This window comes from Natrix helvetica (assembly GCF_964273705.1).
Source record: "Natrix helvetica genome assembly, chromosome: 1".
Taxonomy (NCBI): Eukaryota; Metazoa; Chordata; class Lepidosauria; order Squamata; family Natricidae; genus Natrix; species Natrix helvetica.
This window is the reverse complement of record NC_138548.1, coordinates 205,084,448-205,105,715: the sequence shown is the minus strand read 5'-3', so window position 1 is coordinate 205,105,715 and position 21,268 is coordinate 205,084,448. Positions and strand designations below refer to the sequence as shown.

The window sequence follows — 21,268 nt, the reverse complement described above, 5'->3', positions numbered from 1 at the left end:
TGGCAAAAAAAAAAAGGTGGTCAAATGGGCCAAAACTCACTTAACAAATTTTTCACTTAACAACAGAAATGTGGGACTCAGTTGTGGTTGTAAGTCAAGGATTACCTGTATAATCATGTTCAGGATGGACTCATGATGGAGAATTAGCATCTTGACTAATAAATTAATGACAAAAAAAAACAACAGTACAGCTATCAACACACTTACAGTACTCACACTTTTGCAACACACACAACTAATGCTATGAGCCAGATGCTTTAATGAAGACGAGAACAATTGCAGCTACCTAGCCTGGCACATACATGTTTAGTGTATTTGAGAAATAATAAACACAAAAAAATACAGGTAGTCCTCGACTAGGTAGTCGACAGGTAGTCACTACTGCTGGTTCGCTCGTGGGTGCTTCGCACGTGTTTCATGTGCAGTGTGCACACATGTGCAATACAGTGAAAATTGTTCTGGGCATGCGCAGAAGGAAAGAACCAGTTTGGGGGCGTGGCAGGCCTGGGTTGCTGCCAGTTCCAGCGACCTAGCCCACCAAACCACTACTGGTTCAGCTGAACCGGTAGGAACCCACCCCTGCTGCAACAGCTGTAAGTGTGAAATCGGTTATAAGTCATTTTTTTCAGCGCTATTGTAACTTCAAATGGTCACTGAACAAATGGTTGTAAGCCAAGGAATACTATAACAGGAGGCCATACAACAACTTTCTCCAATATAGATGTGTTAGGCTAGTTTGCCAAAGGTTTGGGGATTTACTCTTCCAACACACTGGGTGGCCCAAGAATAGGAAAACTGCAATATGTAATCAGGGAAAAAAATTGCCTGGGAAAGATTTTTGTTTGATGGAGCATTCCTTATACAGCCCTAGAGCTGAGTGTATCTATCCCTGTTTCCCATTCCTCAACTTCTATATTGTAAATTCTATACCCAATTTACTACAAAAAGTACCTCAATTCTCAGGCATTCTTTGCCTACAAGGATCATAAACCTGCCTCTGGAATTGTAGAAGTGAGAATATGAAGTAATTCAATACTCACTCATGGGAAGTTTTCTCTAATATATAACTGAAATCTTCTTTCCTGCATCTTCAATCGTAATGCCTCATATTTTGTACTAACCGACTGCTGGGAACAATTCTTTTCTCTTTATCTTACTCTTGGACCATCACAATGTTCTTTTGAATGTTCTTGATTCTCTGATAAAATACACAATTGCTTATATTTTTCCTAATGTGAAAAACCCTGTGTGTGCCCCCTAGAAATAGGGTGTCTAGGGAATAAAATTAATTGAACTAAATTAGGCATAGTTTAGAATAAACCTTGCTAGAATCAGGATTCATAAAATATATATAAACATGAAAACAATTTTAATCAGCTTTGCTGTTCTCCTCGGAATTGTTTCTCACTAATTTCCTTCCATTTCTTCTATGAAATCAGATGTAATACCATTTTCATCATCTGGAGAGTTTTAGGATGATGGTGCCAATCTTTGTCTATAATGACAATAGGATTTTATTATCACAAACCACCTCATGGCTCAGTTGCTTGCTAAAACACTTTTCTACAGTATTAAGAGCTGAAATGTATTTGCTATTTTAAAAAATGGATTAGTGGAGTCTTCAGGTCCAAAAAAGATGTCCTAACATTATGGCCTAATCCTTGTCAATGAAATTATTATGACTAATTCAGTAAACAGTGGTTAAAACAAGCCATGCTTTAGGACAATGCATTCTTCTCTTTCCCTTCTACATGAGTCTTCAAGGGCACTTGAATCAAAGGGTACATGAACTCAATCCCCGGTTCCCAACTTCAACTGCTAGCTGAAGAAAATCCATAACTGTTGATTCAATGCATGTGGCCCACATGTTGCTCATCCCAGCCATAAACAATGGATTCCAAACTAAAAAGGTTAGATTGACTCCATATCCTAAACCAAGCCAAATAAACTTCATTACAGCACGTGATGTACAGATCCAGGATATCAGTATGTGTGGCTTTTCTCTGCAAAGTTTCCCCAAATAAACATATAGAATATTTTAAACAGTAAGTACTCGGGGACCTTTGCCGAGGAACTGGCTATGAGAAATACAAGCTTTCAGACATACGTTCTCCAAGCCCAAATGTCCTATGCAAGGATACTGGGTCAACTGAAAAATGCATGCAGTGCTGTTTACTTATATCATTTTTTAAAGTACACAGCATATTTGGCTGCATTATCTGTTTACACATAATAAAACTATGAAGTCGGCCGTCTGGGAAAATGGGATGATGGCCATTAATTTTGTTGGTTTTAATTTATAAAATCTAAGGCGACCATAGACAGACAATTTGATATAGTGGTTAAGGCACCATGCTAGAGAGACTGGGAGACAATGAGTTATAGTCCCGCTTTAGGCAAAAAAGCCAGCTAAGTAACCTTGGACTATTAACTCTCTCTCAGTCCTAGGAAGTAAACAAAGGCAAACCACTTCCAAAATATTACCAGGAAAACTGCAGAAACATGTCCAGGTAGTCAGTCATAGGAGTCAAGACTGATTCAAAGGCATCACAAACACACATACATACACAGACACAGACACACATACACACAGCTATCTTTGTGTGCCTTTAGTGGCCTTTCTATAGAGCAGTGGTTCTCAACCTGTGGGTCGGGACCCCTTTGGAGGTTTCACAATGGTTGCCTAAGACCATCGGAAAACACATATTTTCGATAGGAACCGAGACACCAATTTTATGGTTGGGGGTCACCACAACATGAGGAACTGTATTAAAGGGTCGCGGCATTGGGAAGGTTGAGAACCACTGCTATAGAGGCTTCTGACTACCTAACATCAGAATCAAATAAAATTCAACTGGTTGTTGGTATGATCTAGCAGGGCTCTTCTTCCTATGAATGAATGTTAATATGTTCAATTCATAGGCCGCAATAATAAATTGTGCCTTCCAGAAATAGATGACATTAGATTCCAATGCATTTGATTTGGGTCTATGGTGCTTCTCGAACTAGTAAAGTGAAAAATAGTTTCAGTACATAGATGATTTCGGATGAATCATTCAAGGAAGTATAAGGAGTTGATAGAAACAGACTAGGTTGCACAACCTTCTTCTATTTGGTCATCTGAGGTATATAATAATTTTGTTAAAAAAATAATACACCAACAGTGGAACATTCATAAGAATCTTTCCATAGTAACCTAATCCGAGAAGAAAACATTTCATCTTCTGTTTCCTGTGCATAGATCTCATTATTATTCCATAAAAATAATATTATCAAAGATTCAAGTCCACACTGTACAGTAATCCTTGATTTACAACCCCAACTGGGACCAGAATTTTTGCTGCTAAGCAAGATGGTTGCTAAGTGAGTTGCACCCAATTTTATGACTTTTTTTGCCATGGATGTTAAGCAAATTACTGCAGTTGTTTAATGAATTACATAGTCTTTAAGCAGTGGTGGGTTTCAAAAATTTTTGGTACCTTTTCTGTAGGTGTGGCCTGCTTTGTGGGAGTGACTTGCCGCCCATGTGACCGGGTGGGAGTGGCTTGCCACCCATGTGACTGGGGTGGGAGTGGCTTGCCACCCATGTGACCAGGTGGGAGTGGCTTGCCACCCATGTGACTGGGTGGGAGTGGCTTGCAGCCCATGTGATTGGGTGGAATGGCAAAGACGATGTCTTTGAATGTGCAGGAATAAATAAATTGACAATTAAAATCAAGAAGGCTTTGAATACTTTTTCACGTGGGATTTGTTTTAGCAATTGCTAACAGAAACAGAAATTAGGAATCTAAAAGTATGAAAGAAAAAACCAATTATGTAAGGAAAGGTCACTAAAATGTATAAGGAAATATTATTAGTACTTGATCATTATTAATGTGTAGATAACTGCGGGACATTACACACCCACAAACTATGACAGTGCCAGGAAAAAACCAAAAAATAACAATTTCCCCCCAAAAGACTGCAGATGAAACCAGTTTTTTTCCCTAACCCTAATAACAGGAAAGACAAAGCCACTAGAATAAAAACCATCAAGACATTGTGGGAAATTATAAAGGACAGTGCCAGGAAGCTCACAGAACCAGCAACCACTCACAATTACCTAAACAGCCAGGAATCACACAGAAATACACAAAATCTGGCAAAGCTGCCTTGCACCAACCTGGACTGCCCATAGAAAAGCAGCCACTTTGAGACACATAAACCATGCACCAACCTGCACACTTAAAAGCATCATATTGCATCACAAATAAACCATTTGCAAAAAGGAATAACATTTCTTGTAAACGCATTCTATAAACAATAAATAAATAAAAATTCCCTAAAAATAATTTAACAAATATATTCTATAAATAATAAAAAGACCTTAAAAACCATTAAAATATTCTATAGACAATAAATTACAATAAAACCATTTTAAAATATTCTATCCACAATACTTTTAAATGTGTTGAGTATAGAATATTTTTAAATGGTTTATTTTAATTTATTGTTGATAGAATATTTTTTTAAAAATAGTATAACACAATTTAAAAAAATATTCCACACACAATAATTTAAAATGAAACCATTTCAAAGTATTCCACATACAATAACTTAAAATGAAGCCATTAAAAATATTCCATACACAACAAATTACAATAAAACCATTTAAAAATATTCTATACACAATACATTTAAAAGTATTGAGTATAGAATTTTTTAAAATGGTTGGTTTCAATTTATTTTTGACAAGTCTAAGACAATTTAAAAAAAGAATCTACACACAATAAATTGAAATAAACCATTTTAAAAAATTCTATACTCAATACTTTTAAATAAAACGATTTTTAAAAATTCTATACACAATAAAGTATTCTTGAAAAAAACATTAAAAGCATAAAAGAAAAAAAATGGGTCACTTACCAGCAGGCAGAATCAGCAGCTCTCCGATGCGATGGATGCAGCAGGGAGAAGGGCAGGCAGGCGACGAGGCAGCAGGTAAGCTGGACTGAAGAGACAAGGGACAACTGGGTCAGCTAGGCCCGCCGCCTTGCAGGCTTAGCTATCCAGGCGAGGCTGGAGACGGGGTGTGTGGGGGAGTAGCAAGAAACCCCTTTGGGTCCCGTGGCATATACCAGCTTGCGGCTTTCAAGAGGCAAGGCCTGAAGGCCTTCCCGCATAAAACCTGCGAGCTGGCATAAGTTAGCCTCCTGCCGCTGCCCACCTCCTTTCGGCCATGCGGCGTACGCCAGCTTGCGGCTTTTGCAAGGCAAAAAGGCCTTCCCTCACGAAAGCCGCGAGCTGGTGTAAGCTAGCCTGCCGCCACTGCTGCCGCTGCCATCCCCCCCGCTGCCGGTACCCCGCCACCGCATGCCAACTCGCCCCCCTGCTGCTGCCTCATGCCTGCTCACCCCCCCGCTGCCGCCTCCTTTTGCCCACGCGGCATATGCCAGCTTGTGGCTTTCATGAGGGAAGGCCTGAAGGCCTTACCTCATGAAAGCCACAAGCTGGCATAAGCTAGCCTGCCTCCGCCACCACCACCACCGGTGCATGCCAGCTCGGCTCTCCACCACCGCCAGCGCACACCAGCTCGCCCCCGTGAGCTGGCATAAGCTAGCCTGTCACTGCCACCAGTGCACGGCAGCTTGGCTCCCCACCGCCGCCAGCGCACACCAGCTCGCCCCCTGCTGCCGCCACCATCCTCCTTTCAGCCATGCGGCGTACTCCAGCTCATGGCTTTCACAAGGCAAGGCCTAAAGGCCTTCCCTTGCAAAAGCCGCAAGGTGATGTAAACTAGCCTGCCACCACTGCCACCCCCATCCCCCCTGCTGCCGCCGCCCCACGCCAGCTCAACCCACCTGCCGCCACCCACCTCTTCCCTTGCGAAAGCTGCTAGCTGGTGGCAGCTTGGCTCCCCACTGCCGCAGCCGCCACTGGCTTGCCCCGTCACCGCCGCTGCATGCCATCTTGCCCACCTGCTGCTGCCGCATGCCAGCTCACCCCATGCTGACGCTGCCAGCGCACACCAGCTTGCCCTCCACCTCCACCACCCACCTCCTTTCGGCCACATGGCCTACGCCAACTCGCAGCTAGCCTCCCGCCACCCCCGCCGCCTCTCCTCAGGCTTAGTTGCTTACCTGCTGGAAGGCAAAGCAAAACAAAACGAAATGAAGGGAGGACCCGCTGCACTTTTAAACGGGTGTTAGAGGCAGGTGGGTCGACTCCAGCCCGCTCACTGATTGGCTGGACTCCAGCCAATCAGTGAGCGGCGGGCTGGGCTAGTTTAGTGCGGATGGGCGGAGAAGCGAGCGAGGTGTGACGGAACAGGCAGGGCGAGCGAGCGACAGGCCCGGGGCAGGCATTCCGGAACTTACTTCCGGGTCCACCAGGGAAACCTCTCCTAACCGGTTCAGTAGATTTGACGAATTGGTTCTACCGAACCGGTTCGAAGTGGTAGGAACCCACCTCTGTCGTTAAGTGAATCTGGCTTCCCTATTGATTTTGCTGGGCAAAAAAGAACTGAGAATGTCACAAATATTGATCAATGACCCCAAGATTCTGCAACTGTTGGTTAATAAATACATGTCAGTTGCCAAGTGCTCAAAATTTGATCATGTGTCAGGGATGCTGCAATGGTCATGCATGTAGGACTGGTTGGAATTTTTTTTTCAGTGCTGTAATTTCAAATGGTCACTAAACAAATGTTTGTAAGTCAAGTACTATAAACTTTCATCAATTATAGTGGGTAACGGTCTAACAGCTTATTTCAGAGAATGTTTTAGGTGAGCTTCTTTTTTTCTTAATGCCAGGTTTGTGCTGCTGAAAACATTTGCTGTCATTCTAATCAAAAAGCTACAGGAACAAAGTTTATATAACCCAATTTAGCTTTATGCTGGGCAGTTCAGATTTTCTTTCAGCAGGTCAAAAGAAATACATGGATGGAAAGAGAAAAAATGACAGGGAAAAAAAATCCTTGTCATAATAACATGGAGCTGTATGCATCAACATCTTGGAAAAGAGCAGAACATAAGAAAATGTAGATATCAGTGGATTTTGAGAAAACATGTGATAAAGTGAATAGGCAGAGAGTAAAACCTAGATGTGTGATATCTCCTTGATTGGTTAGTATCTTTATGGATACTTACTCTCAAGACATACTGTATGTTCTGTCATGAATATGCATTTTTATATATGGATGATGAGAATCCTGCAGCAAGTATTATATAGGTTGTGTGCTGCAACAAGAGTCAGAAAATTAATGTATTAAAACCCACGCTTGTTGTGTTTGACAGATAGAAACAACTCAAGTAGCATTGTCTTTCAAAGGAATCAATCGAAAAAAGATAAGGAAAGCTTCCTATACTACGCTTTAATGACCTGATTTGTACCATGGACTGCCATGATTTAACCAGCTCATTGAATAAGTCCGAGTTAACTGCTTCAAACAACTAGATCACAAATCTTGGTTTATAACCCACAACAGTGACAGGATGGCCATGCTCTTCCTCCCAAAGCAATCTTGAAAAATGTACAAAAATGATAAACCCATTTTCCACAAAAATGAACACCCATAATGCAAAATATAAAACAATGAAAGAACATCAATTTAAAATAGCATTTAGTTAAAAGACAGCCTAAATGTCCATTCCAGGAGCAATTATAATACAATAGTACTGGGTGAATATTTCAACTGACATTTAAAACAAGACAGTTGGTATTCATCATATTTCTCCAGGCATGAAAGATCCCAATTAAGGTGTTACTGAGAAGGCCAATAACTGTAGCTACTCTCCTGCAAGCCAGAGCTATCATCAACACTACGGTGGGTCTTCCTGATTATTGACTTCCAGGTGGAAACATGGCAGATTAGCACACCTCTGTGAAACAGAGCAGATGATGCAGAGGCAACCTCCCTCCCTCCCTGCCGTGAATGAAGCCTCTCTGGACAAGGAGAAGCCATGAGATCACCTACATGTGATCCGGAAGGGGCAGCTCCTCTCAAGGAAGCCTGAAGTATCAGGTGGGACCCTGCAGGCAACTTGTGAGTAGAACACTGTACTGTCCTACACCAGACAGAGTCCTAGTGGATATATCAGCTGAAGTTGGGAGTTAGCAGCATATAGAGCAAAAAATCAATATTAGAAAAACAAGTCCTTGGGGGAGTGGAGAGTGTTAGCAAGATAGAAGCAAAGAAAGAATGTGTGGTAATTGAGGCAACCTTGAAGTGCTCAGTTCTCACTAGCTTGTATCAAACTTTCTGTGGCAATGTAACTGATACATTTCTTTTTGGTAAAACAATAATTCTTTCTTGAGGATAGTAACAGTAGAAAGGCAGGGAAGTAATTTGAAGTTTGCTAATCATGAATACAGTATCTATACTTATGTCATATATTACCTATGTATGTGTATGAGAGTATCATTTTCTCTCCCTTTCCTGAGTGCATCCTTTTCTCTGTAGGAATCCATCCCATTATTTTCTGGAGGAAATTCTTCCAGTGTGTACTGTTAAATAAATGATGACTGCAGTAAGCCTTGATTATTGGTTTTGAGTGTTACATTTGATTCCACACCAAGAAAACACATTATGGCCACTTCGGGATAATGTTCAACACTCAAGTTTTCTGCATGATTTGACAGATGTTACAAATGGATCTGCGGTAATACTGTTCATGACTTCAGGACTTAATTGAAGAAGTAAACAATTGTGTTCGTGGGGCTGAATTGTTTTCATACAACTATTTCATTGCCAGACTACGTAACATCATCAGTATATGGAAGAATAGGGTTTGCTGGCTGCTTATATATAGAAGCTTGTTGTGCTAATGTGCCGGTTTTGATGGCAGTGAAAAATTGGAGTTTTCTGTATTTCTTCGCTGCATATAATGGCCATCTGGATTTTTGTAGGCTATATCTAGTAGCCCTAATATATAAGACAAAGACAGCAATGGTTGAAAATGGAATTGATTTCTAAGACCATTTCTCAAAAGCAGAAACTTAATTATATTACAGCATCCTAACCTTTATTAGGATCCCAGTAAGTATTAATTATAGCAATAGCACTTAGACTTATAATATATACTGCTCCATAGTGCTTTACAGCACTCTTGAGTGCTGTAAAGTTAGTCAGGATCAAACTCCTGGCAGTGGGCAGAATGCAGTACTGCATTTTAATCACTGTGCGGCCAGAGCTCCCGATGATAATAAACTGAAAATTAGTCAGCAATCAATACTATTTAAAACAAGGCAGCCTTAACAGTGTTAATTCTAACTACTCATTTCAGATAAAGTATTAAAGGAAAATTTCTAATTCTGACATAAGTTTGCTCACTGAACAATATACTTTTAAAGCTCTGGGATTTCCTTTCATAGTGTTCAAGAACTGAATTTCGGATTCCAGGTGAAGCAATATTTGCAGCTCAGGAAATATTTCTAACTTCCACGAAATGCATCTATAGGTGTCAACTAGCAAAATGAACAGTATTTCCCTCTATCTTACCTTATTTTAATCATATCTCAAGTGCTGTAAAATGTAATTAATGGATACTTCTTATCCAGCTTCCATCCCTGATCTGTAGTCTTCCTATATGGATCAATGGATCTATATGGATGCATGTAGATGAATGTTACCTGAATGTATATCTTCTAGGTACAATAGATAATCCCATCCATCTGCAGATGGATAATGGTACCACTAATGAAGTTGCTCCCTTAAAGCAGCCTTGTCCAACCCAATGACCGCCAGATGAGTTGGCTGACAAATCTCTTCATTCCCCAGCAGCAGAATTGTCATTCAGGATGCCATAAAATGTATCAAGGCGCTCAAGATATTTTCATGTTCATCTAACAGAAGTCCTGACTTTAGAATGCCTATCTAGCACAGATAACGGCATTCTTTTAGGATTAGGAGGAAGGAAAAGAGGAAAGAGAAAATGAGAGAAAACTGTAATTGAAAAGGCAGAAATAATAACTTTTCATTATTCCACAGGTTTCTTTTCCAATATGTGCTAATGGTGCCCTGGACTACAGATCCTCCTCGTTTGCTTGACTTTTGATATTACACTGTATAGTGATAACATCTACGTTTCAAAGTGCCAGTGCTGTGATGGAATGATTTACACAGCTGAATTTTCTATATTTGCACAACACTGAATCAGTGTGTGCACAATACATGAGGCTATAATTATATATTATTGTATATAAGCCCACCCCTGAGTTCAACTGCCTGTTATTGTTACAGGAGTCCCCATCCCAAATAATAGCCATTTCTATTTTTGTTTTAATGTGTTTGTGTATACTGTTGCTGTTAACTATTTTTGCAGTTGCCCAGAATTGTGTACATGGCAACCACTGTAGAAATTTAAATAAAATGCAGTTAATGCAGAATGTATCATGTGAACACAGTCAATGACTCAACATATCTTGAAGTGCAATTTGAAGCATTAAAAATGGAGAAATGCTGGCAGAGAAATTAAAAAAAACACTAATTGCATATAGATAAATGTCCTCATTTCCCAGTATACTTCTGTATGCAAATGGTAAATTAAGATCTAGCGGTGGGTCTCTGGTGATTTGCAGTAGGTCCAGAAGGATTTAGGCTCTTAGTTATTTAATAACAAAAACAACAAAATATTTCCCTACCACTGCTTGAAACGATGCTGCTGAAACCTTAAAAATGGATATGTTTCTGAAACGATTGAGAACTCTGTTAGAATCAGAGTTTTAGAATTTTAGAATCCAAAACAATGTCTTGGGTTCAAAATTTCTTAAATTCCAGTATATGTAGCATCAGTTAAAATTGATTTCATGGGTTAAATCCCAAACAGTACAATAATTTCTTGGTTATATTAGTTTAGCTTGAATTATTATCCACCAAAGTGGAAAATTCTGAGCAGTGGATAGTTTGGGGTAATGCTTTGTATCCCAAACTTTACTTTTAAAAAATGAAGCACCAGAATATATAGATTTGTGGGGCGGGGGGAGAATAAAAAGGCAATAACTATAACAAATGAAAGTACCCAATATAATGTCAATTGCAGTTTTTCATACTTCATAAGTGGTCGACTGTATGAGTTCTGGATTCTAAAATAATTGCAAGAGCATTGATCCAGCTGAGGAAAATTACAAAATGTTAATGGATATACGCATTGTCAGAAAAATATCAGTCTGTAAGGTTTAATAAGGCTATCAATCTGGGATGCAAATATTTCTGGCAGCTGTGAAATAGAATACTTAGAGGGGGATTGTATTCCCTTTATCGCCATCTGGTGGGCACCTGAATTTTTGCAGCTCTGTGCTGCAATTACATCATAGAACTGCATTTACACCTGGGAGAAACTTGTGGCAAAAGGAATCAATTCTTCATGTGAGGATAATGTGTTTGTAAATATACAAGCAATGATGTAAGTATAGATGTGTGTGTGGAATGCACATTTATCAAAATGAAGTGAAACAGCTGCAGCCTGACACATTTATTCAGACATCAGAATATGAACCATCTTACTGGATCAGATCAATGTCTTATCCAGTTTAACATCTTATGTTCTGAAATAGCCAATCAGAAGCTCATCAACATTTCCAAAGGAACACATAAAAGAACTGCAGATCCTGCTTTCAGAGGTCCAGCCAGTGGACATCAGAGGAAATTTCTTTTGAGCCTGGAGCTGGTGTATGGCAATGAGGATTAGCACCTGACTAGCAATTAATTCTATATTCATTTAATTCCCTTAGATGTGGTTAGTCATATGCTAGCAGGTCTCCTGTCTAGGCAATCTAGATCACTTGGAAGAAATTCCCATTTTGGGGAACTGGGAACCTGCTGGGTTCCAAGTGCTGCTGGACTAATCTCCCTTCTATCTGCTTCTTCTCCCTTCTAAACTCCCTTCTATCTGCTCTGCATTTCCATAGCCCTTTTTATGTGGGAGGCAGAGCCCTTTTTATGTGGGAGGCAGAGCCCTTTTTATGTGGGAGGCAGATAGTGTACCTCACTGGCATAGCCTAATTCTTCCCTTTTTCATTGCGGTTGCTTAGATAGAAGAGTATTGATTTGTGGGAGATGGGTTGTAAATTTTCCGGGGTAGTGGTGGTGTCAATATTCCTACTGGGCTACAAAACTAAAGGCTCCATAGGACTCATGTGGCAATGCCCTTTTCCCATCATACCCAAGGTCTTGAGACATTTCTTGTCTTTTGGAGGTTGGAAATCTTGCATTATTTCTTTGGAAGCTGAAAGTTTTAAAAAGTTGAACCAATCTATGCCCTGAAACTATGCTGCATTAACAGCACACATAGGCAGCAACAGTAACTGGCTCCATTATTGAGGAGGTAGGCTGGGGGGCAATGTTTTTCATACTGACATACTTTCCTCCTACCTCAATTATGGGAAGAAAGCATATTACTGCAGTTATGAAGAAGACTCTTCCTCTCCACCTCCAGGGAGGCATAAAGATCCTCTAGTCTCCAATATCAACACCATTATAGTTGTGGCTGTATATGCACTTAGGTGTCTTCAGATCCCTTAGAACTATTTAATGTAATACGTTAGGCAACAATATATCTTGAGTGAACCAGTAATTGGCAACAGGGCCAAGGAGGTCAGCATCCTCTATGTGTGTGGAGGAGTTATATGGTGATGCTAAAACCTTAGCCCAAATCAATTCAGGGCAAGGTTAAGGTCTCTTCACTAAAAGTTATGGATCATAATTTACTGCACTAGTGCAACGTGGATTGGAAAGTACAGGAGACTTTTTTCAACTTTGCACTCTAGGGTGTGTATGTGTGGCTGGCCCAAAGAAATTAAGTTGACTTCAATGTCTAGGGCAGTGGTTCCCACCGTGGGGCCCATGTCCCACAGGGGGGGAAATTAATTTTTAATGGGGGAAATTTGAACCTTGTTTAAACCAAGTGAATGGCCTTTTGGGCTTCCTCTGAGTGAGTAGTGTTCATGTTTTTGAGTACAGTAAGAATTATATGTCACAGGGGGGGGGGATCAGATTTTACTGATGCTTAGGTGGGGCATGGCCAAAAAAACCACTGGTCTAAGGGAAGTTTACTGTAGAACCTGAGTCTGCCCTCTCCTGGTCCAGAATCTTAACCCCTACATTATAGTGTGTCTTTCTCCTAAATATAAGCTATTAAATGCAGAGGAAGATGTTGACACAGTTGTCAGCAAAGTACCTGAGACTATGCCTTTGTAATCCCTGGTAAAATGTATGAGAGCTTTTAGGTAAAGGAGTCCCTGCAGATTTTATTCTGCTAGTCATTGTAGATTATGGGGGCGGGGCAGTGCTCATCTCCACTTCAAGGCATTGGGCCAGCTCTGTTCAAAGACATTTATGTCGTCATATGGCCAGCATGATGTCATGGAATGTTGTTATCTTCCCACCGCAGTGGTACCTATTTATCTATTCACATTTGCATACTTTCAAACTGCTACGTTGACAGGAGCTGGGGCGAGGACGGAAGCTCACCCTGCTGCATGGCGCTCAGGTCTCAAACCTGAGCTGCCGGCTTTCCAGTCGACAAGCCCGGCGTCTTAACTGCTGAGCCACCCTGAGAGCTGTACCTATGTTCATATACAACTCCTGTTCATTTCTGTGGGACTGAAAGTTTACTGCATGGGGCACAATAATGCTTCAACCATCAAACTTGAAGCAGGACCATAACGCAACAGCAAATGACACGCAATGTAGCCAGAAGACTTTAAGTTCTCTCTCCAGCTTTTTCCATTAAAGGCAGGGCAATGCAAAAGATGTCTGCCTCTCCAAAACCCTATAGAATTAATCCTGAACTTTTTGGCAGCTTCCCAGATTAATACATAAAGTGAACCAGGGCAATGGTTTTGGAATCTGGCAGAGAGCCATCTCCCCAAGGACTATTTACAAGCAAATGGAGATTACTTGAAGGAAGCATGATTCATTTTTATGAAGAGCTAGTAAAATTGTTATTACACTAATAAAGTATTATAGAAGACTAAATATAAGAGTTTAAAAAAAAAGCTGCTTGGGGTGTAATGCAAATCTTTTGAGCCATGTCATAGAGTACATTAATGAGCACTTCTACCACAAGGCCAAAAGAGAGATCTCTCCTTATAGGTCACTAACTACCTCTTGCTCGCTGTCCCAACTTTATTCATTTCTAGATGCCTCCTGGAGTGGCTTTCATTGTACAAATACCTTACATCACTCACAGAATTGTTAAACAAGCTTTTCTTTGAGTATACCCCCTCCCCCTATATTTTCCCCATCATTTCCTAGGGGGGAAAGTTATTAAAATAGGAACAATGGCATGGATGTGCAATGCCTTTTGACTGCAAGTGCCAGAAAACTTACGGTATATTTGGGGATGCGATCTCACCTTTCCACTTCTATTTTATCTACAAATGCATTGGATTTTTTTTTTTTGTACTAAGCAGGGCTGAGAGGACAGACTGAGTCTTAGAGCTCAGATGCAGCATGTTAAAGCTTCCCAGCTGCCTTTTTCAAATGTGATATATTGTGTATTACTTCCTGTCTCCAAACAGTCCAACAACAAGGAACCTCATACTATGGGGAGATGCAAAAGATGTGAGAGAAGAGGCTACAGAGAAAAGAAAGGAGCAAGGCAGATGGCCATAACTGGTTATAGGGTAGCTTTCCTTAATGTGGTGTCATCCAAATGTGCAGAACGAATGTGATATGTTTCACTTCTCATCCAAGAAGCTTTTTCAGCTCTGACTTGATGGTTTGGTATGGAAGGAGTTATATTCCTTGCAGACAGCTGGTCATTTGCATTCCTTCCATTCCCCACCATCCAGTCAGAGCTGAAGAAGCTTCTTGGATGAAAAGCGAAATGTCTTCAAAGAAAAACCAGAAAGTCCAGTTGTCTCTTGAAAAAGCACCTTTGGGGCAACCACGACCTGGATCCCTGAGAATCTCCATAGTCACTTCTGCCTGCATTTAATAAGATACCACATTATGTACAAATATAGGCTAAATGACTATTGTCAAAGGAAGTATGAAATTCTTCGCGGTTGTTTTAAAAGTTTGAATAATTCTATGGACAAATAGGGGTGAGGGGAGATAGTTGGACTTTGAGTCAGACTATCACATTAAGCAATATAGAAAAAGATAAACAACAATGACTAAACAGCAAGATGCTGAAAGAGGAGTGAACTCCAACTTGCACCTAAAGGAAAGGGATGAATATGGAAGGTCAAGAAAACTAATTTAAAACTCTCCCACTGTTTCTATTAGAATTAGAAACACAGTTAAGTGAGTGTCATTGTTCACCCTATCCCAATGATGGAAATCTAGCGAACGACATCAGTAGCTGGGACTAAAGTCATGTTTGCCACTGTAAGAGCAGTCTTTTTCTAAGCCCAAACCATTTTTCCCCTCCCAAAACACAACTCATTAAGCCAGTCTTATTTCTAAAAACAAGGTTTAAGGCTGAAAGCCCAGTTAACTGTTTATTCATTAAACCATGGTCAAAGCATAACATAACATAGTCTAAAGTCAGCCACTGTATGGTGGCACTGGGTGCTTTTTGAGAGTCAGTACATTGTTATAAAAATACAGAGATGTTAATTTCTTGGTCACTAAGAGAAACAGATTACTTGTTTCAGATGGCTGGATCTTGTCAGAAACTCTGAGGTACTTTTTTCCAGGGATTTCAGTTTGGGAGATCTACCTCAAATAGCCAAGTTTAGATGGGAGAAATGTAGACCATCGCTAGATGGCAACAAAGTCATACAAAAAAGTCTTTGCTGTCATCTTAATGATTATCTGGATTTTTTAAGCCCAGGTTTGGGACCCCTAACCTTAAGCTCTAGACCTCATTCAATGCCTGAGAGAAGAAGCCCTCCATCCTGTGACCACAGAGGAATATCATATGGAACATCTGCCATGGAACATTTCAAGGCCCCAGAAGATGCTGTTTAACAATTTCCTAAACAGCACATGCTGCCACAGCTGATCTCTGTGAAATGACAACCCCGTGAGCAGATACAATCTGTATGGACACTGCACCCGAATATCAAGAATACAAACACAATTTTCTTCCACAGAGTAGGAAATGTGAACATAATCAACCATGGCTGTAACGTTACCTGAAATATTAAATTGTGCTTTAGTGGTTACCTAAACTGTATCACAACACCTTTGAGTATCACAGGGTATGTTAAAAAGTGGTCTTTATGCATTGAATTATTTCATGCATCTGCTGTGCTATCAGATCCAAGTTCGTATAATTCTTCTCACTGCCTAAAATTTACCTTGGAGTTAGGTAAAGCTGGTACTGTGTTCATCTTGATTTCAAATCTCCCTGAGTTATGCAGATTGGGGGGGGGGGGAGGAATAAACGTTTAGCAGAAAAGCTCATTCAGTTTGCAACAAATTCTTAAGGGTTCAGTACAGAAAACAGACTATAGGTTTTGCATCTCCAGAGAGAAGCCATGCTAACACAGCCATGGGAGTAGCAGCTGAAAAAGCCAGGAGAAAGATTCTTCATCCTTCACAGAAGCATTTCAGAGATGGGCTTTCATACGGCGGAAGATACAATCCCTCAACTAAATCAACACAGCGGTTAAAAAGAGCAGTTCACAAGAACGCATACACATGTACCTCCGTATTTTTGTTCCACCAGTTTGCAAAGTTTGTCCAAATATTTGTGTTTAAGAAGCAAATAAGCAAGTTTATCTTAAGGGGCCACCCATGGTTTGTTAGATAGAGATACAGCAAGCTTTGCTTGTTAGCCTGTGGAAGGAGAAAAAGAAAAGCCTTTAAGTAAGCTGTGGTGGAAACCAATTCTGAACTGGTTCTCAATGCAGCAGAGTGTTTAAAGTGTTTTTCAAGCCTGTAACAGGCCAAATGCACTAATTCCATAGCTCAGTTGACTGACAGTCACTGTATTCCAGACATGATTCAACAAGAGTTTCAGTACAACAGCTTCTGCTAGGTCACACACCCAGTTGCAGCAAGGAGCTATAGATCAAGATTGCAGCTCGCTATCCCCCCAAGCAGTCAACAGGTAATAAAACTGTCCAGGCCTTGTAGGCCTTGTTTACTAGCTTTGTACAAAAGAGCCACCTGCAGATCAAACCGAACTGCTTCAGACAATCAGCAGAGAGCAACCTGAAACTGCAAAGTTAAAGTGTTGAGTCCATCACTGGATGCCCATTCTGAGACAGGATCCGATGCTCTACGTTGCTAAATTTCATTGAGGCAGGGGAATACTTTGGCATCCTGCGGCAGGCAAAGCAAAGGATCTTCCGGAAGGTGCTTCGCATCTCATTGTCCCGGTAGGAGTAGATCATGGCATTGATGAGTGAGTTGATCTCTGCCAGCAATAGGAAGTATTTCTCCACTGCCAACACATTGCAGCTCTTGCAGCCGAGGCCGTCCAGCAGAAGAACCACTTGCCCTGGTGTCCAGCAAATCACAAAGGCACCTAAGACAGGAGAGAGGAATCTATGAAAAAAAGAGAAATCCACAGCAATTCACAAGGTTTTAAGCAGCTGCACATTCGCCAAGGAGAGAGATATGAAGTGGGAGATACTGCTGCCAACTTGTTCCGAATGCTGAAGGTGCATTGATAACTACAGTATATTACCTGATTCATGGCTTCCCCAGTTTAATCCCTTCAAATATATAGATATAGCTTCAATACTGGATGGGGATCCTGGAAACTCCAGTCATAGCATATCAGGAAAGATATGCTAGGTTAGACTTTTGCCAGAAAGGAGGTAGCTGGAGGCTAAGATTTAGACAGCATCACCACCAGATGGATTCGTAACTGGCTGACCAGCCGCACTCAACGTGTAGTCCTCAATGGAACTGCATCTACATGGAGGGAAGTTTGTAGTGGAGTACCCCAAGGCTCTGTTTTAGGCCCAGTACTCTTCAACATCTTCATCAATGATTTGGATGAGGGAATAAATGGGGAACTCATCAAATTTGCAGATGACACCAAGCTGGCAGGAATAGCCAACACTCCAGAAGATAGGCTTAAGATACAGAAGGATCTTGACAAACCTGAACATTGGTCACTATCTAATAAAATGAAATTCAATGGTGAAGAGAGTAAGGTTCTACATTTAGGCAACAAAAACGAAATGCACAGGTACAGTATAGGTGGTACCTTGCTCAATAGTAGTAACTCTGAGAGGGATCTTGGAGTTCTAGTGGACAACCATTTAAATATGAGCCAGCAGTGTGCAGCAGCTGCCAAAAAAGCCAACACAGTTCTAGGCTGCATAAACAGAGGGATAGAATCAAGATCACGTGAAGTGTTAATACCACTTTATAATGCCTTGGTAAGGCCACACTTGGAATACTGCATTCAGTTTTGGTCGCCACGATGTAGAAAAGATGTGGAGACTCTAGAAAGAGTGCAGAGAAGAGCAACAAAGATGATTAGGGGACTGGAGGCTAAAACATATGAAGAACGGTTGCAGGAACTGGGTATGTTTAGCTTAAGAGAAAGAAGGACTAGGGGAGACATGATAGCAGTGTTCCAATATCTCAGGGGTTGCCACAAAGAAGAGGGAGTCAAACTATTCTCCAAGGCACCTGAGGGTAGAATAAGAAGCAATGGGTGGAAACTAATCAAGGAAAGAAGCAACTTAGAACTGAGGAGAATTTTCCTGACAGAACAATCAGTGGAACAGCTTGCCTCCAGAAGTTGTGAATGCCCCAACACTGGAAGTCTTTAAGAAGATGTTGGATAGCCATTTGTCTGAAACGGTATAGGGTTTCCTGCCTAGGCAGGGAGTTGGACTAGAAGACCTCCAAGGTCCCTTCCAACTCTGCTATTGTATTGTATTTAGGACCCAAGGAGGCGGAGTCCCTCTTCAAAGAAAGGAAGAATGTATATTCTGGCATTTCCACCTATTATTTTTCCAAAACAGACAACCAAAATGATTTAAAAGACTGTCACATATGGACTTTTTAATCATTTCTGGATTTTTAAAAACTCCTGCATTTATTATTTGTATAAATAGCTCAAGACCACAAATATAGCTGATACTCACTCTTTCCCCCTCTTATTTTCCCCACAACAATAATCCTGTGAGGTGAGTTGGATTGAGAGTGACTGGCTCAAAGTCACCCAGCCAGCTTTCATGTCGAAGTGGGACTAGAATTCACAGTCTCCTGGTAAGGCACCTAGCCTGATGCCTTAACCACTAGAAAGAACTGCCTCTAATTTGATTTAGTTTAGATTAGAAAAGGAGGTGGAGGATGGAAGAAAGTGATACAACATGGTGGCTAGGGAAAAGATAGGCAAGAAACTTTATCTCTCATACTAGTGGAACGTGAAACCAGTTCTCTCTTCTTGAGAAAATTCAGAATCGATACAAAAAAGCTCTTTCTTCCCAACTTCTGATGAAACCATATAATCCAGTGTTATAACCATCAATTTTAGAAAGTTCTAAAGGGGGATTGCAGTGGCAATGAGTGCATCGGTGAAAGACCTGAAAAAACAGGTGAGGGATAGATCTTCATGGAGAAAGTCGTGTGATTGCTGAGTGTCACAAATGAATTGATGGCACACAATCGATGAATGAAATCAATCAAAACTTACGTTAGACCAACAAGAGCTAGTGGCTGTTACATACTATTTCCAGAATCAGTGCAGGACAGCCTTAAATATCTACTACTAGGGAGCAATAGCTAAAGTTGGTTATTACTTTTCCATAATGTATACAAAAGTCCAGGAGAGAATGCTGGGTAACATAGGCATATTGCATGATCCATCGGGGCACTTAGTATGTTCCCATAATGCAAATCAAAACTATGTTTATTAATCACACCTTCCGGTTGCCTGCTTATTTTGCTATAAGGAGAGAAACATTTTATTTTACTATTTTATTAAGGAAGCTTATATGGCCACCAAACCCACTCTCGGAGACTCCGGGTGGCATACAAGGACACACTTCATGGGTGTGTCAGGGTGCAGCCCTGATTCCTTTCCATGGTACACATTTTGTTTGATTCACGAATGCTAATAAAATATTTGAAGATATATATTTTAAAAGCAGAGTTATATCTAGAGGAACTGTTTAACACTTGGCAGCCCTCTAGATATGTCGAAAGCCAAATGGCTCTAGCTTTAAACATTCTTCTGAGACATGAGAGGACATGCAGAGGTTTATGGGCCAAATGTGACTGGCCTCCACAGCTTCTTCCTCCTTGACCTTGAATAGGATGAGCTGTAAGGATTTTGAGCAGCCAATTCAGAGCTCAGAAATAGCAATAGCCCTTAGACTTATATGCTGCTTCCCAGTGCTTCCCAGCCCTTTCTAAGAGGTTTACAGAGTCAGCATAATTGCCCCCAACAATCTGGGTCCCTCATTTAGACTGTACGATGCAGAATTTAGACACAGTAACTGATATGCAGCAAAAAAGGTTTTAGCAAAACTATTAAGCTTATATAAAATATTAGAAATTGCAGGTGCAAAATTTTTTATTGCTGGTATATTATTTCAGTTGCTAAAACGGACATTTTCTAAACAAAAAGGTTGCAAAATTGGGTCGGTCACATGGGCAGGCTCCATTACAGCTGTATGCCAAGGACTATCTGTAAGGGTTTTTTTAAATGAAGGAATTCAATTTTTCCATCTTTTATCTTCACATGCTCTTAACTCCTTTTTTAGAAAAGCATATTGAACCAAACACCGCATGGAATTGAATAACACATCCCTATACATCCCAGTTCATTCCTCTATTCCTACTGTTCCCATTGTGTTTAAGCTTCACATTCGTTATTCGATTGAACTCTATGTACCGTACCTAGAATGGCCTTCTCCCTAATGTTATAAGTTAATCACTCATTTTACAAAGCCACCCTGGCGGCTTCAATTTCATTTGCTTTCCAAAGGGAGCCCACCTAGGAGCTACCTTTCCAGAGCTATCAAGCGGTTTTAAAAAGCAATTGAGCATACCTATAAGACAGGGGTGTCCAAACTTGGGAACTTTAAGACTTGTGGACTTCAACTCCCAGAATTCCCCAGCCAGCATGGCTGGCTGGGGAATTCTGGGAGTTGAAGTCCACAAGTCTTAAAGTTCCCAAGTTTGGACACCCCTGCTATAAGACATAGTGATCCGGCCTTTGGCTTTTTGTGAAATGCTGGTTTTCCCAAAGCTGTTGTGAAAACATGTTCACCTTATTTATTAATTAAATGTATATCCTGCCCCAATCATAAGATATAAGACACCTTACAATCGTAAAACAAAATAATCCAGCAAAAATATCTTATAAATATTTTAAAACATCACAAAGGAGAACAAACATCACATATTTGCCGGGGAAAA

The 21,268-nt window shown here is 40.7% G+C and overlaps 1 protein-coding gene across 4 annotated transcripts in view; it reads right to left on the bottom strand.

The window, feature by feature from the left end:
• Positions 1–15,414: 15,414 nt before the first annotated feature.
• The window catches only part of LPAR2 (lysophosphatidic acid receptor 2), a 53,041-nt gene continuing 47,187 nt past the window's right edge, over positions 15,415–21,268 (bottom strand). For all 4 annotated transcript variants that reach the window (XM_081957442.1, XM_081957444.1, XM_081957445.1 and 1 more), the window contains exon 4: positions 15,415–17,405. In XM_081957442.1, the coding sequence (XP_081813568.1) occupies positions 17,104–17,405 (302 nt within the window). In that variant the 3' untranslated portion in view covers positions 15,415–17,103. The remainder of the gene's footprint in view (positions 17,406–21,268) is intronic.